The sequence below is a fragment of the Daldinia caldariorum genome, assembly GCF_022478825.1.
Source record: "Daldinia caldariorum strain CBS 122874 unplaced genomic scaffold F4812scaffold_10, whole genome shotgun sequence".
Lineage (NCBI taxonomy): Eukaryota > Fungi > Ascomycota > Sordariomycetes > Xylariales > Hypoxylaceae > Daldinia > Daldinia caldariorum.
In genome coordinates, this window is record NW_025953046.1 from 254,829 (window position 1) to 269,567 (window position 14,739).

A 14,739-nucleotide genomic window follows, 5' to 3' on the forward strand; every position below is an offset into this window, starting at 1 on the left:
TCGAGAGGTATCCGAAACTTGGGAAGGCTTCAAAAAGCAACGTCAAAGTTCAAAGATCAAAGGTCAAAGGAAAAATAAAAAAAAAAAATAAAAAAAGATCCTGTCACATCTCATGAAGTACGAAAAATTGATGAATGCGTGATATGTCTGTAATGCTTAAAAATGACACGGAGATCATACACTTGAAAAGAGCAAACAGTTTTTATAGTGTTATAGGTAAGGGGTAGAAGAAGGATTCAAACGCTGTGAATTAGACGAGGATGAACTTTGGAGAACTCTCGGAGTCAACACGTGCAAGTTTATGTAATGGTTTAACTAGTTATTTCTCTAGCCACAAATTGAGCCACATTGGGGGATACTAATGTATCGCTTCTGTTCGCTAAACCCTGAGTGGTCCGAGCGTAGTTACCCACAACCGCCCACAACCGCCCACAACTTTAGCTTGGATTTCTTGAATTTTCTGTGAATTTTTTTGATTGAGCCCCGAGCCGAAAACTTTCAACCTCGCGACTTCAATTCCCATTCCACCAAACCCAACCCGCCATTTTCCGCTCTCTTTGCGACTTCGTTCCACCTTCTAGCAACGAAGACAATCAAACCGCAATCATGAGTGCCGCTCTCAACAAGATCGCGCCCAACAGCCCGTCGCGCCAGAACCCGTCGGAGCTCGAGACCAGCATCGCTGGCGCTCTCTACGACCTCGAGACCAACACCACCGATCTCAAGTCTGCTCTCCGACCCCTGCAGTTCGTCTCTGCCCGAGAGGTGAGAAGCCAATGAATACCTGACTAGTTGTTTCCTGCTTTTCTCGGTTGTCTTGAAACAAACAAACAACCAACCAACTACCTTGGGACCGCTTTACACCGGCCCTATTCCTCGATCCGATCGGACAAAGTTCTCTTTGCTATCTATATATAAAGAAACAAAACGGCTTGTCCGCCAATTGTGACGAGTTCGATATGAATGGCATTGGAAAATAATCCAGAAATATCAGTGGAATAGGACGGGAAGCGGTCCAAGGAACACCATTTTAATCAAAATAGTGTCTCCTGGAGCTCGCCTGCTGACTTTTGGGTCTTGATTAGATCGAAGTCGGCCACGGCAAGAAGGCTATCGTCATCTTTGTCCCCGTCCCATCCCTACAGGGCTTCCACCGAGTCCAGCAGCGGTAAGTCTTTAACCAACCATTACTCCCTATTACCCAAACAAGTAGAGAAGAGAACAAGTTTTTGCTAATCATTCTGTCATCTTGATAGCCTGACTCGTGAGCTCGAGAAGAAGTTCTCCGACCGCCATGTCCTGATCCTCGCCGCGCGCCGCATCCTCCCCCGCCCCAAGCGCTCCGCCCGCTCGCGCAACACCCTCAAGCAGAAGCGACCCCGCTCGCGAACCCTGACTGCCGTTCACGACGCCATCCTTACTGACCTCGTCTACCCCGTCGAGATCGTCGGCAAGCGTCTGCGCACCAAGGAAGACCAGAGCAAGCTCCTCAAGGTCATCCTCGACGAGAAGGAGCGTGGTGGCGTTGACTACAGACTCGACACCTACGCCGAGGTCTACCGCCGCCTGACGGGCCGAACCGTCACCTTCGAGTTCCCCCCGACCGGCGCCCTTGAGTACTAAGGGTTGAAACGGATCGGATCGTTATGTGGGCTGGTAAATGGGAAAGAGAGAGAGAGAGTTTGGCATCGTCTTTTCATGGAATGAATAGCATGGCAAAATCCGGTGGGCCAAAAAATTAACTACATTACTGGCACGGCGTCTAGATAGCTTGTGGACTTAATTGACAAGCTGGTTTTCTGATGACATTGATATCACACTTAATGAACTGTTTCTGTCGTTTGTTATTTTTTTTTCTTTGCTTTTCATTATCAACTCGTGGTTCCTGTTCATGCTCGTTTATGTGTATGTGCCTTCGTGAGGGGGTATCGTAGATTCTCTCTAGCTATTCCTGACTGATCCGACCAATGCCGATGGCGCACCAGTACGCCAGTTCCTTCTTCTCTCTTGTATCCTTTTCCTTGCCGCCGGCCGCGGCGCCCACCTGATCCTGCGACACGTCGCCTTCCCATTCCAACCGTATAAGCATGGGTATCTCCAGTATATCCTCGTCCTCCCTCAGCGCGCCCCGATCCAGCTCCGCGCGGATCGACGCGGGTATCACCTCCACCACGATGCTGACCCAGTTCCGGCCCCGCTCCCATATCTTGCCCGCCTCCGCCTGCTGCGACGTGCTCTCGTCGCCCCGCTTCTTCCCCGCGCCCTTGTCGCCGTCCTTCAGCACGTCGTCCAGGTACATGTCCGTGTCGGTGTTGGCGTCGATGTGGAACTCGGGGCACAGCACCGTGACCCTCGACGCGAAGCGTCCCGGCGTGGTGGCCGGCGTCGCGAGCGTGACTTTGATCTCCTCGAACATGGGGTTCTTGAAGGTCAGGAGGAACTGCGCGGGTTGGAGGGGTACTAGGAGATCTGAAGTCCCCGGCGTGGAGGGCGCGGGGTTGAGCGGCTTGATGGAGATAGAGGGGATGCTGTTGTTGGCGACGAGCCGGATACGCCATCGGGTATTGCCGACCTTGGACTCCGGTTTGCTGATGATGTGTCGGCATACGGGACATCGCTTTGAGCGCTTCGTACGTAGGAGGTACGGGATCGGCCACAGTTCGTCGGCGAACCGGGCACCTTCCTCAACCTGTAATTTATTTTGACTATTTGTGACGGTTCCGTTCCACCCTTCGCGGCGCAATTTTGAGATGGCGGCGCTGTCGTCGAGGTCGGCGACATGAAAGCCCTCGCTCGCCGAGTCTGCTTCCCGCATCACGCTCGACTTGGCCTTGTTTTTGCCAAGGCCGCCTATATTGTTGCCCGAGTACAAGTTCATGATTCGCGTAAGAGCGCCGGGCGAGCCCAGGCCGTAGTCCATGAGGTTAGACAAGCTACTCGAATTGGGCGAATTCGTGTTATTCTGAGCATTGTAGAATGACTTCATAGCAGCGAATCTTGCCGAGGCGGTATCAGGGACTGTGTCGCCTTTCTTGGGGGAAACATCGCCGGCCGAAGAGTGTTTAGAATGATCCTCGCCGTGGCGCAGTTTAGAGAGTTGGGAGAATATACCCTGCGGCTTGTCGAATTTGACACCTATCTCTGCCGAATTCCAGTTGCAGTATGAGCAGGCTAGAATCCACGGACCAGATGGAGGTGAGGCACTCGCGCTCTCGGCAGTTAAGAGAGATGGTTCGGGTGCGGTTTCGAGGGACTGAACGGCCAGAGGTCCTATACATACTGGGCACTGGAAACAACTACGTGTACATCTACATAGCGTATATTAGCTCTATTTGCAGAATTATGATACGGAATGGTTATAGAGTTAGTTATGTGAATGTGCAAACACACCTGTTCCCCTCAGTCTTGATACTACTACTCCCGACCTCGAAGAGACAGTTGGGACAGTATATGGTCACAAGCTCTTCGGCAACACATCGCGGGCAGCGTATTTGGTGGCAGACGTCGCAATACAGCAGATAATCTAGAGGATATAAGCTGTAATTTGACCGTGGCGAGCGCGGGTCGAATGGGCGCTCGTCATCATCGTCAGGCGAACCACGAGAGGAGGGAGAGGAGCTACCATCTGCGGAACGGGTGTGGATGGCCGAATCGTTACAGGGACATTGTATGTAGGTATAAGGAACAAACGATGCCATCTAGACGTCTGAAGGCGGCATATTTCAGCCGCAAGATGGACCCAGCGGTACTGCTTCCAAGCAGTTGCACGTCAAAAAGGCGTTGGGAACTTTTTGTATGTTTGCATGCGATGCGATAACGATCTAATCAAACTTGCAAAACCGAGATGAGATGCTAAGCTCCCTTACGGTTTAGTACCTAAAGGTACGATATTATGTAATATTCGGTATTTTATGCTATTAAGCAATGATGTACGAATCGTATCTTATCGACAAAACTCTTATCTACCACCTGGGCAGGTACCTACAGAAGGCTTACATTAGGTACCTAACATAGATGCAGCCTGCGCAGCTGCACACTTCCCCTTACCATCATGATTCATCCTCAACTCATTACTATTACCGATAGATGCCTACCTAACCTACCAGAAATATGAGCTCTCTAAGGTTTAAAACTGAACAACTACATATAGGTTGACTAATTGCAACATATCGTAATGAAATATGCCGGCCAAGCTTATCCACCACCAATTGAGAGTAATTCAATTTTAACTTGAAAGCCGAGAGCTGCATACACTATCGTGGATTTGTCGTCTAAGATATCGACCACCTACATACAATGCCGCAAGGATGGGACTCCAATATTTCTTAACAGGCCTAGTCCCTCGCCATTATTATCTTAAAAAGTCGTCGAAATATATAGGATCGGCAGAAGACGGTACTGCATTTAATACACGGGACTCGATATTATATCCGACTCTATGGTAAAGATGATGATGGCTTTACAATGGATCGCCGAAAAAAACAAACGTCAATGGGCCACATCATGGTTTACACTAGCACAATCCCCTGATGTTTAAGGTCCCCGAAACGAAACAAACTAAGAAGTAGGGAGTGATGAGACGCCGAGCTTGCGTATAGGATCTCTATATTTTTCACGACTAACCTCTGACCTGCACAAACTCTGTTGAATAAGAAATGCTTGACGCCTTTACACACATGTACACTCTATTGTGCCGTCTCGTGAATTCTTCGATGCTACGGCGAGACCCGGAAACTTCCCACCATGACTTTCATAGTAGAATGTCTGAGAATCTAACGACCGGTCAGGCTCACAGAATATACTTTTGGACATTGGAGAGACACCGTTCCTAGTCAGCCCATGTTTTATGCGTTAGATGCCGACCTTGGTAGGAAAACGTACCATACACAATGGCCGACGTAAGCAACCATCCCCATCCTCATTCCCATCCCGCTCGTAGCCCTTCTGGATATCGGCCAGAGAAACCGTTGTCACGGGAATTGTCTCTCTACAACGGCGTTTCAAACCGATCGCGAGGTTGGAAAACAAAGAAGTCGGAAAAAGTCGAGGGAATGCAGACATATAGACAGTCTAGTGTTGCGAGATGGGACGGTGCCTCAATGCTAAGTAACGGTTGGGATAACCTGAGAAGGGTATGCTTCAAAATCACACCTTATTTCGTCGTATTACTTATTCACAACAATAACACAGGATCCCGAGCTGTGGTATCATGATGGAAATTGCTATATCCACCTCTACGGTCAAGGGCAAAGCCGTAGAGGTCCCGCGTTCAAGGTGTCTTTCTCCGGGTTCCTCAAGGCAGGCTGCTATCCCTTTATCGATAGGTTTATGGCTCGAGATTCCATAGTGACAACGGGACGTACTCAAGAAAACGGCGATCCGGCGAGACTGAGTCGTATCGAACTCTTTATTCCAGCACCTGCTCTAGATAATCAACAATCATACGAATACCACCTAGCAACCCGCAACTTCATTGCTTACGTTTTCCGTCGGTCTATGATTGGAGAAAACTTGGGAGCTGCTTTAATCACACTCGTGCATAGCATGCACCAGTTCCGCGTAAAGGACGCGGATAATGTTCAGGACCTCATGGATTATCTGGATGAGGAAGGCTACCTCAACCTCAGAAGCCATCCAACTCACGCTATAGCTATATTGCATCTTTCGGAGGTTTTCCGGCTGAGAAGCCTCTACATAAATGCCTTTGCACACTGCTGTGGCATGAAAGACCAATTACTCGCCGTTCCAGAGTACCAGGTGGGTTGAGACGTCCTGTAACATTTGGAAGTTTATTGACTTAAAAATAGTTATTATCCCTTAAAACTCGAAAGCTCATTCATTGTGCACGAGTTGAAATGAACCTTAGGCTAGAACAAAGTGCAAACTTGGTTGGAACTTTTCTTCGATGCGAACTAGCCGAGACGCATCTCTCTTTATATCCCGGAGCTCGATCGCATCTTGAAAAGTTTAGGTCTCTATTGCACAACTTCTACGTCGCCAAGTTTGGCTCGTATCCACCACCATCAATCGACCCCGAAACGACAATATTCGCAGCAGATGTCTTCCGAATCATGAGAGCAGATTTCGAGGCGCTCTTCCAATATCTAGTTGACGAGAGCGTCGACAACACTCAGAACAGTTCATTCTTGGCAGCAGGAGGCGTCTGTACATGGCAGAGTATTCAATTGTTTGACCGGAGACATGAATTTAAGACTCTGCCTCATCCTCTTCCACTTCTCCCAAGGGTATCGCTTGAGAATATTAAGAAAGTTGCATGGCTGGAAAAACGGATCAAACGGAACCAAAGACAGCGGGAAGTTACACGCTCGGCCTTCTTGAAGGCTACAAACCAGAGGGCCGAGCTTCTAAAAAATGGGCTAGTAAGAGTATATCGCCAATTCGAAGAGGATTTAGCCCATCCTTCTACTAAAGCAAGCAAGGTAGAAGATTTAGGTCCTATGGATAGTCGCAAAGTCCGCTGGATCCAGATTTATACGGTTTACCAGGCTCTACGCCAAGCAACTGAAGCTCCGCCTGAAGTCCAGGACGCTGCTACAGCTCCGTACCATCTCTGTATCTCAACTACTGATTTACCACCGTGGGATGAAGAACTGCCGGTACACCACCTAGTACGAAGGCAAACAATTCATATTGTTCACAGTACCTTGCCATCAAACATAGGTTGGGACCCCATGGGGTCATCCCCATATCAATGCAGCTTTGAGATCAAACCAGATATTGATTACTTCGCTATCACACACCGTGATAGAACGTTAAATGAAGACAAGGACAAAGTTCCGCGGTTTCGTAGGACGGCAAGCTGGAGAGGGAGCCTTTCTAGAAGCCTATCCCGAAGCTTGACGACTCGGCATTCGTCGGCCAAGCTTACCAAACCGCAGAATAGGACTGCGCAGTCACCTTGGAACAGGCGACACCACGAGATTGTAATTCAAGGCTATGGCAACGGAACAAATGGCATTAGAGACGCTCTGACTGACACAGTACCGCCAAAGGCGCGTGCGACAATTGCGGAAGGGAACTTAGAATCCACGTCCCCTTCGCGTAATTCCAGTACTTCTGGCCTACTGAGGAAATCCGAAGATGAGAGTATCGTAAACACATTAGAAACGTCTATATGTGAGAGCCAGGTGGAAACTTCTCCTCTCCTACGAAGCGGCAAACGCGGCGGCAGTAAGAACTGGCAGAGTGAAAATCGTAATAATAATCGCGAGACGCTACCGCATCGTCCCGGATCTTCCTTTGCCGCATTCCGGCGAAAGTGTCAAGGGGAAGCCACCTCAAACACGACCTGCGGACTGCTTAGACGACGATCGAAGAGTATCGACGGCAGCTCACGAAAATTTACCGACCCGGCGCCATGTGGTATCCGCATGGTGAACAGTGTTACACCTCACATTGAGATGCCAGCTCCCCAAACCCCTACGGCGTGGAACCATATTAAAGTGATGGAAGCCAAGGCTACCCATTGGATGACGAATGATATCCAGCCCGCATGGGAACACTATAACGATCTCGGCGGTCTGACCGAGTTGAGACCCCGGGGACCTCACAAACCGATGCCAAGGTGTAAACCTACACGTATGGTATGCCCGTAGAGGGACATTGTGAGCTATGCGAAGGACCGCAATTTGTGCCTTTTATGGCGAATGATGATACCCGCGCAAGAGAACTTGGTCTCATAGTCAATCATTTCAATTCAATGTGCAACAGTCTAAACAATGTCCCCAGAGTAGTATGTACCTAATTTAAATGTTCAAGTTGGAGGAGCCATTTTAAAGAGTACAAAGTGGTTTGATAGGACACTTTAAAATTGTACTGGATATAGCATCAAATATTAGTTTGGAATAAATCTAGGTACACCATCCAGCCATGCGATCCACGACAGGACTTGGGTACCTACCTAGGTATGCTTCGTTATTCAACCACAACATTTCCCCTCATACTTTTCATACACCAGACATGTTGTTTCTTTGCTCCTGGATCTAAAAATAAATAATAAAAATATTCAAATAGGTATCTCTCGCTCATAACCAAGCCCGCATCGCTCGCTTACTCGGACTTGACAGCCGCTCTCGTCGAAGCAGCCGATAAGCCCTCGATGATTTCTTCCCCCATGACGTAGACGAGGTAAGATGGGAAAACGAGCCATAAGCCGCTGCGTCGCATTAGTTAGTCGGCTCTTCGCCGGAATATCACCACGGTATATCCGAGGTATATAAATATCGGCGCGAAACTCACTTGGGGATGATCCAGAGCAGGATTAGATCTTGCAGGCTGTTTTGGCCGATGTTGTCGAAACCGGAGAAGTACTCTTGAAGCCCTGTTGAGGATTAGTCGGTGTGTATTGTATCGATGAACCAGCAAGCTGCGAGACAAGGTAGGTAACAACAGATAGATTTGGTTAGGTACCTGGGTATATGCTGGGGAATAGGGGGATAGGAAAGGGGTTGGATTAGGTAGGCAATGCGCCCAAGAAAAAAAAAACACCAAGACCAAAATCGAGGCAGGACATACAATACAGCACAGTCTTGCTCAACGTCATAACCGCCGCGCTAAACGCGACCAGCACCGCGACGGCGGCGGGTCGTCCGCTCAGCACGCGAGCGGAGCGAGTGCCGACGGTAGCAGCGGTGCCGGAGCGGAAGTAGTACCAGAGGTAGACGAGGTACATGAGGGTCTCGAGGACGTTGAGGGCGCCCTGGGCGGAGGTGAAGCCGTTGCGGGCGTGGAAGGCCTTCCAGCCGTAGGTGTGGTCGACCTCGCCGTACAGCTTGTACGGCGCGTACACGGGCCAGTGCAGCGGCCCGCCCTCCATCGTCAGCGGCCGCAGCAGCACGTACCCCGAGTCCCAGATCACGAGCGGCAGGGACACCGCGAGCCACAGGAGCGTCGGCCGCGTCGGCACGTGCGACCACAGCTTCGCTGGCCGTGCGGCGCGGGCGCTGGACGGGGAAGAGGAGGGGCGGCTACCGTTGGTAAAGGTGCCCCGGGGTCCGGGGGTCGCGGCTTTGCTGGCGGAGCGGGTGGTGACCATTTTCCCCCCTTCTTCTTACTACACCTAACCTATTTTTATTTGTCGTTTTCTTTCTCGCTTGTTCCGCGGGGTTCACGCACGTATGGGCGGTTTGGTCTCGGGAGTGGGGGGCGGGGTATTATATTATATCTATGTATGTGTCTTGTGTCCAACACGGTTGTAGATGTTTACGTTTCGCGTGTAAAGCAATTCGGAGGTTAAAAAAGCAAAACAAAAACAAACCCTAAGCTCGCTTGCTTTAGGCAAGTAGCTAACCTAGGTTTTGCCAATAACAGCCATACAGCAGACACAAGATGCGGGGGAATAGGATGGATGGATGCAACGCTAAGACAACGACTGCCAGCAGAGACAAGCTCGGATAGAAGTCGTTCCACCTTCTCGCGACCCACACAGATCACCGGTTGATTGATGTGACGGGATCCCTTTTCAGAAGGTGCCAAGACCGGGGTATTATACTGAAGATTAATGCATTCATTCTTTTCCATAGTACTTGGTAAGACCGAGTTGCTAGGATAAAGCACCTAGGTAGTTAATAGATACCTCTTAGGTGTGTCTACTATTTGACTTGTTGAATTAGTTAGAATTAACTGGCTTGGTTGAAACTCCAATCATGGCCTCGAGTGTTGACTCTTAAAGAGATATGTATGTAGCAATTTATATTAGACAAACATTGTCTGTTATCTGTTAGGTTAGTCAAGCTTAACTCAGAGGATGAAGCTGATTTCCTTACTCATAGCTTGTAATTATCTTCTTGAAGACGAGATAGTTTAGTAGATTTGATACCACTTTCTATTGAACTTGCGGATATATTGACTCTTATTCTTTGGTAGGATAAGGCGTCCAGCATTCTTAGGAACTAGAGTTGAATCTGAGCCTTGCTTTGGCCTGCTGTCCCTTCTCGCTTTATCATCGAAGACTTGAAGCTGCAGTAACCAGTTGTAATGTCCGCCTACCTGGGTGCTGTCTTAATACCTACCTAGGTATATGTTGCTAGTAAGCTGCTGTTCTACTATGTATAATGTGCTTTCGAGTCGCTATAAGTATGTCTCACTCTATTAGGTATGGCTCCGGTTGACGGGACTTCCTAACATAACTACGCAAGAGAAGATGAACTAATAATATACGTGTGCCGCCAAAGCGTGATACACCGAAGGGTGAGCATCACAAAGAAAAGAATTGGCAACGAGCACAAGTCATTCTAGCACGCAAATATGACCGATAGCAAGTAGGCGAATAAAAATCGGTTGATTAATCGTGCGATGTTTTAAAAGTGTGAAGAAAGAAAAAGAGAAAAAAAAAATCGTCAAAGTCGGGGCGATTAAGAAAAAAAAAGAGGGCGATGGTTGTCTGATCATGTGACCAAACAGGACCTAGGACCCGCTAATCTTGCCTTTACCTAATTTTCTTTAAATTTGTCTCTTCATAAAATTTTCCTTCTCAAAACAACATTCAACACAAAAGATCTTCAGAATCGGAGAAGCATACCTACCTGGTACTTAACCGACATGTGAGGGTTGAGATATATCCATGCCAATAACCAGTTAGGGCTACTACAATCGAATTAATTCATTCGACATAAACTCTATCTCGTGGCATCTCCACGGATCAGTAGACAAGCGTCTCATCTCAATTCTACTCGAATATTCACCATTCACCTTGACATTCAAGTGTACCTAGTTGATGTTGACTTGTCATAAACCCACAAATTGCCTACCTCTTGCGACTTTCAATGCGCAGGAGCGTCAACTTCTTTTTTATCGTTCGAAGTGGGAGAAAAACCAAAGGCCTAGACAGCCGGTCCAATCCACCCTGCTGCCGTAGAATGAGTGCGGTAGCAGGACTAATGCGGACAAACACACCATTTATTCGAGTATCTTTTATCTTTCGAATTAATTTAACAGTAGATACAATTAACTACCTAATCAATATATTGTTACAACTTGGATCAAGAAATATTATAAGTTCAGACAGTTTATGGGTTTCCAGGAGAACCGTCGTCCACATTACTGTCGAAACCGGGTACCAGATCACCCCGAGCCTTTTCCAGTTGACCCGGGAAGCTCGAGTCCTTGAACGCGATGTTAGCGCTGCCGAAGTCGTGCGCCACTAGCTTGTCCCGTAGCTCAGTGCTAGGGAATCCATTGTAGGAGATTAACGCGCCGTAGAACCACTTCCCAGTGTCGTTTTCGATCTTATCATCGCCCTCGTTCGCGAATCGGAAGTCGTGCGTACTAAGCCCGTCCTTGTTGTACACAACTTTGGCGTGCGTGCCCTCCCATCGGACATCGCTCGCACTCTTGACTTGGTAGCCGCCGTGCTGCGACACTGCTACCACTTTGGCCTCGTCGTTCTGGACAAAGACGACTACGTGCTCCCAGTCGTTGCGGTGTCCTGGGTCCAGGGGGACGTAGGGGATGGCTACGTCTTTCTCGAAATAGTAGTCGTACAGATATGCGCACCATCCGTTATTACACCGCGCCCGGGAATACACATTGTTGTTGGCTAGGTCTGAGGGGTCATGGCAACCTGAGGAGAGACCAGTATTTTCATGGTCGAGGCCTGGATTTATGTTGCCCTTCGCGTCGATGGCTGGTGTGTTATAACACCCATCGGTATCGAAGTCCACTGCCGGTTGCCATCTATATTCAGGTGGTTAAGCATCTGCGATTATATCTAGTCTCAGGTAGGTAACCACAGATAGTCATGTAAAACTCACTTTTTATCGTTGGCCGTGGCCTTTTCCGGTAGCGCCTGTGGAGGATCCCGAGCGAGCAGGTGTAAAAGACGCTCAATGGGACTGCCGTTCACCACTGGCGCGGTGCTTGCCATTAGCAAAGCCAGCCCTGTGGCAGCGAGGCTCTTCCGGATCGACATTTCGATAGGTAATTATTTTTATTTTGTTTAAAAATGAAAAGGGCCGGACCTAGCCTCCAAAAGATATCTTCAAAAGGAGGTTCCCATCTTCTATATACCCTTTGCCAAATTGCTCTCCCGTCTGATGCTACACTCACTCAATTTCTCTATCCCCTCACGACATGGTCCTGGGACAGATGGCACACGGCAAGCTGGGGTTTGGCCGACGCGAGCAAGGATCTCCTCCAGGGGCCGACACGGGCCGCCTTCCTTGTTTGGAGCGGCAGCGCACCACCTAGGCCTAAACTTCCATCTTGTCTCCTATCAATCCTACAACGTGCTAGTTTAGGGGTAGAGCTGCAGTATAGAGCACATCAACTACGTTTTAGTACGGTGTCTTAAGACTTATCCATGAGAGATAGTGCATTAGTCAATTCCTTCTGTCCAACCCTATGTTATCATGCGAGCGAGCTATAAGGAACTCCGTGTTCATTTCAGTCAATGCAGAAGCTTAAGGCGTCAGCTATAGCGGTATCGCCGATCTTGAGGCTGAGTTAACACCCGAGCATCTGGCCGATCTCAAGTTTTTAAAACCCAAGAAAGCCCTATCGGCATTAGAGCTGCAGAAACCTGAAAAATATAGGATTGGATCGACCGCATTCTGACCTCCTTCCACTTCAGCTAGGTGATTGCTAGGCCTTTTGTAGTTGATACTACGTAGGTACCTACCTACCTAGGTAGATACGGACGCGAGTGCGGATGTGTTGTCTAAATTCGTACGCCGGACCGGTTCCCCACACAACATCATGAAATCTTCATCTACATATGTGGGAGGGAAATCTCTCGACGTATAGCTGTAACGTTTGGCTTGTGGGATCTTTCCTCATTGGCTGTCACATCCCACGTGCAGCGACCTACCGAAGTCGACTCCAATTCTGCCCCGAAGTTTCGTAGCTCCCCTGGATGGCGCTTGTGTTCGGTGGGCGAATTGGTACATAGTATCTCCAACAGGTACCTACTAATCCATCTGCTTGTACCGCTATTGGGTAAAACTCTACACGTACATTGGCCTAGTGGTATGAACAGTTATTTTTACTATGCGTATAGGTACATATGGCAGTTTCAGATATTAGCTGCAGCTTCAATCAAGCAAGCCGAAGACTACATATGAACACAGTACGAGGGCAAACCAACCTTGAATAATTATAGCAATAACGCAGTGAAAATCTAAGAGAAAGACTAATACTCATATGATAGTTTAGATATATTATCGGCAATATAGCAGTGCTTATTCCGTATACAAAGAGGCATGTTAAAGCTCATATGCATCTATCTCCTTTGCGATTAACAGGCAGGTGGTTGTTTATGAAAAGTGCAACTTGAATTCAACGCCTGTACCTAAATCTAAAGAACTATGCCCCTTAGATGTAAACGATAATAATATCCATCCCAGAGCCCTCATGACGTCTTGTGACTCTAGTTCTCACGCAGTCCTATATATTCTCGTACATAGTCTCGTCATCCCAGGGTATACAATTACACACACATACACACATACTTCCGATTTCCCGACCGTTCCCGTTGCTCCGGTTTTTCTAATCATCGCCACCATCCCCGCTGCCACCATAAACACAGATAAACTCGCCCGGTGATTTATACGGCGAAAATATGTATGCATATATACACAGAATATAGAGAGCCAACCAGGAGCTAGGAGCTAGCAGCAGCCCTAGTATTGGCCGTCGAACAGGTACCTCTCCTCGGTGAACGACAGCAGGAATCGCGCGACCAGGCGGCCCGTGTAGTTCAGCGAGACGTCGCGCGGGAACGGGTGCCCTTCGTGGTTAGGCAGGATGGGGTCTGCGACAAGGAAGTCGAGCTCGGCCCCTGTTTATACATCGCGTTTCGTCAGCAAGGCTGCACTCACACACTTACTCATTCGCTCTCTACGCTGGAACCATCTGATGATATAGGGGATGGGGAGGGGAAGGATAAGGGTTGGTTGGTTATTAGTAAAGGGGGGGAAAGAGAAACAGGAAGAGGAAAAAAGAAAAAACTTACATCCGTCTCCCTGGAGCAACTCCCTCAACTCAGACACCATCTGCGCAGCCGGAGGCTCGAGCTCGTCCATCTGGGAGAAACCGGCATCAGCAAGCGGATTGAAGGCCTTGGCGCCGGTGTCGCGGGTGTGCGTCTGGTAGACCTGGTGGAACTGGTAGGCGAACTGCTTGAAGGGGAGGTTGTCGATTTCGCGGCACAGGGCGAGGGCGAAGTCGCGCTGGTACTCGGGGCGGGAGCGGTTGCGGAAGGCGATCTCGTTCTGGGAGATGACGAAGGTGTCGGCGGCGGTCTCGACCGTCTCCATGAACAGGCACAGCACCAGGAAGGCCGCCAGGCACGGCGCCCACTCCCGCCGCAGCTTCGGCTTCAGCGACTTCGAGAACCCCTCGAACAGCGATTGCATCTCCTTCAGGAGCATCTCGTCCAGCACCGCTTTCACCTGCCGGTTCAGCACCCGCGACGTCAGCCACGGGTTCCCCCGCGGCACCATGTTCGTGTCCTGCAGGCTCACGATCGTCGCTTCTGTTAGGCATAGCTGTCGTGTGAGTACGTAGTGCGTGACGTAGATGCTGAGTGCGCGTTTTACAAGCGTCACTTGCGAAGGCTAATGTCCAGTATGGTAAGCCTAATGTTTTTTTTTCTTTTCCTTTCTCTTCCCTCGGGATACGCCAATAAGAAACCGGGGGGGGGGGGGGGGGGGGGGGGGGGGGGGGGGATAAAAAACAAATCTGGGGGGCCGGCGGGGCCCTACAAAAAAAAATTAGGGGGGT

The 14,739-nt window shown here is 49.2% G+C and overlaps 6 protein-coding genes across 6 annotated transcripts in view; 2 read left to right on the forward strand and 4 right to left on the reverse strand.

The window, feature by feature from the left end:
• Nucleotides 1-271: 271 nt before the first annotated feature.
• On the forward strand, nt 272-1,784 carry F4812DRAFT_47116 (40S ribosomal protein S7). Its single transcript, XM_047939060.1, has 3 exons — nt 272-765; nt 1,086-1,168; nt 1,257-1,784. The coding sequence occupies exons 1-3, from the start codon at nt 607-609 to the stop codon at nt 1,621-1,623; spliced, it is 609 nt and encodes a 202-aa protein (XP_047789374.1). The 5' UTR covers nt 272-606; the 3' UTR covers nt 1,624-1,784.
• Nucleotides 1,374-3,802, reverse strand: F4812DRAFT_430984 (dynactin p62). The gene is made up of 2 exons (XM_047934401.1): nt 3,391-3,802; nt 1,374-3,308 (listed from the first exon to the last, which is right to left on the reverse strand). The coding sequence occupies exons 1-2, from the start codon at nt 3,696-3,698 to the stop codon at nt 1,946-1,948; spliced, it is 1,671 nt and encodes a 556-aa protein (XP_047789375.1). The 5' UTR covers nt 3,699-3,802; the 3' UTR covers nt 1,374-1,945.
• Nucleotides 3,803-4,502: 700 nt separating this feature from the next.
• F4812DRAFT_47205 (uncharacterized protein) lies at nt 4,503-8,045 on the forward strand. Its single transcript, XM_047939120.1, has 3 exons — nt 4,503-5,132; nt 5,191-5,757; nt 5,808-8,045. Exons 1-3 carry the CDS (start codon nt 4,890-4,892, stop codon nt 7,614-7,616), a joined length of 2,619 nt encoding a protein of 872 aa, XP_047789376.1. The 5' UTR covers nt 4,503-4,889; the 3' UTR covers nt 7,617-8,045.
• A 25-nt stretch (nt 8,046-8,070) lies between these two features.
• Nucleotides 8,071-9,055, reverse strand: F4812DRAFT_459913 (uncharacterized protein; the record flags this gene model as incomplete). Its single annotated transcript, XM_047937627.1, has 3 exons — nt 8,071-8,176; nt 8,260-8,341; nt 8,536-9,055. 3 exons carry the CDS (start codon nt 9,053-9,055, stop codon nt 8,071-8,073), a joined length of 708 nt encoding a protein of 235 aa, XP_047789377.1.
• Nucleotides 9,056-11,027: 1,972 nt separating this feature from the next.
• On the reverse strand, nt 11,028-11,929 carry F4812DRAFT_459914 (NPP1-domain-containing protein; the record flags this gene model as incomplete). Its single annotated transcript, XM_047937628.1, has 2 exons — nt 11,028-11,694; nt 11,772-11,929. The coding sequence occupies 2 exons, from the start codon at nt 11,927-11,929 to the stop codon at nt 11,028-11,030; spliced, it is 825 nt and encodes a 274-aa protein (XP_047789378.1).
• Nucleotides 11,930-13,202: 1,273 nt separating this feature from the next.
• Nucleotides 13,203-14,739, reverse strand: part of F4812DRAFT_430994 (uncharacterized protein) — a 3,843-nt gene continuing 2,306 nt past the window's right edge. The window contains exons 4-5 of the mRNA XM_047934402.1: nt 13,970-14,573; nt 13,203-13,795 (exon numbers count right to left, since the gene is read on the reverse strand). Of these exons, the coding sequence (XP_047789379.1) occupies nt 13,638-13,795; nt 13,970-14,573 (762 nt within the window). The 3' untranslated portion in view covers nt 13,203-13,637. The remainder of the gene's footprint in view (nt 13,796-13,969; nt 14,574-14,739) is intronic.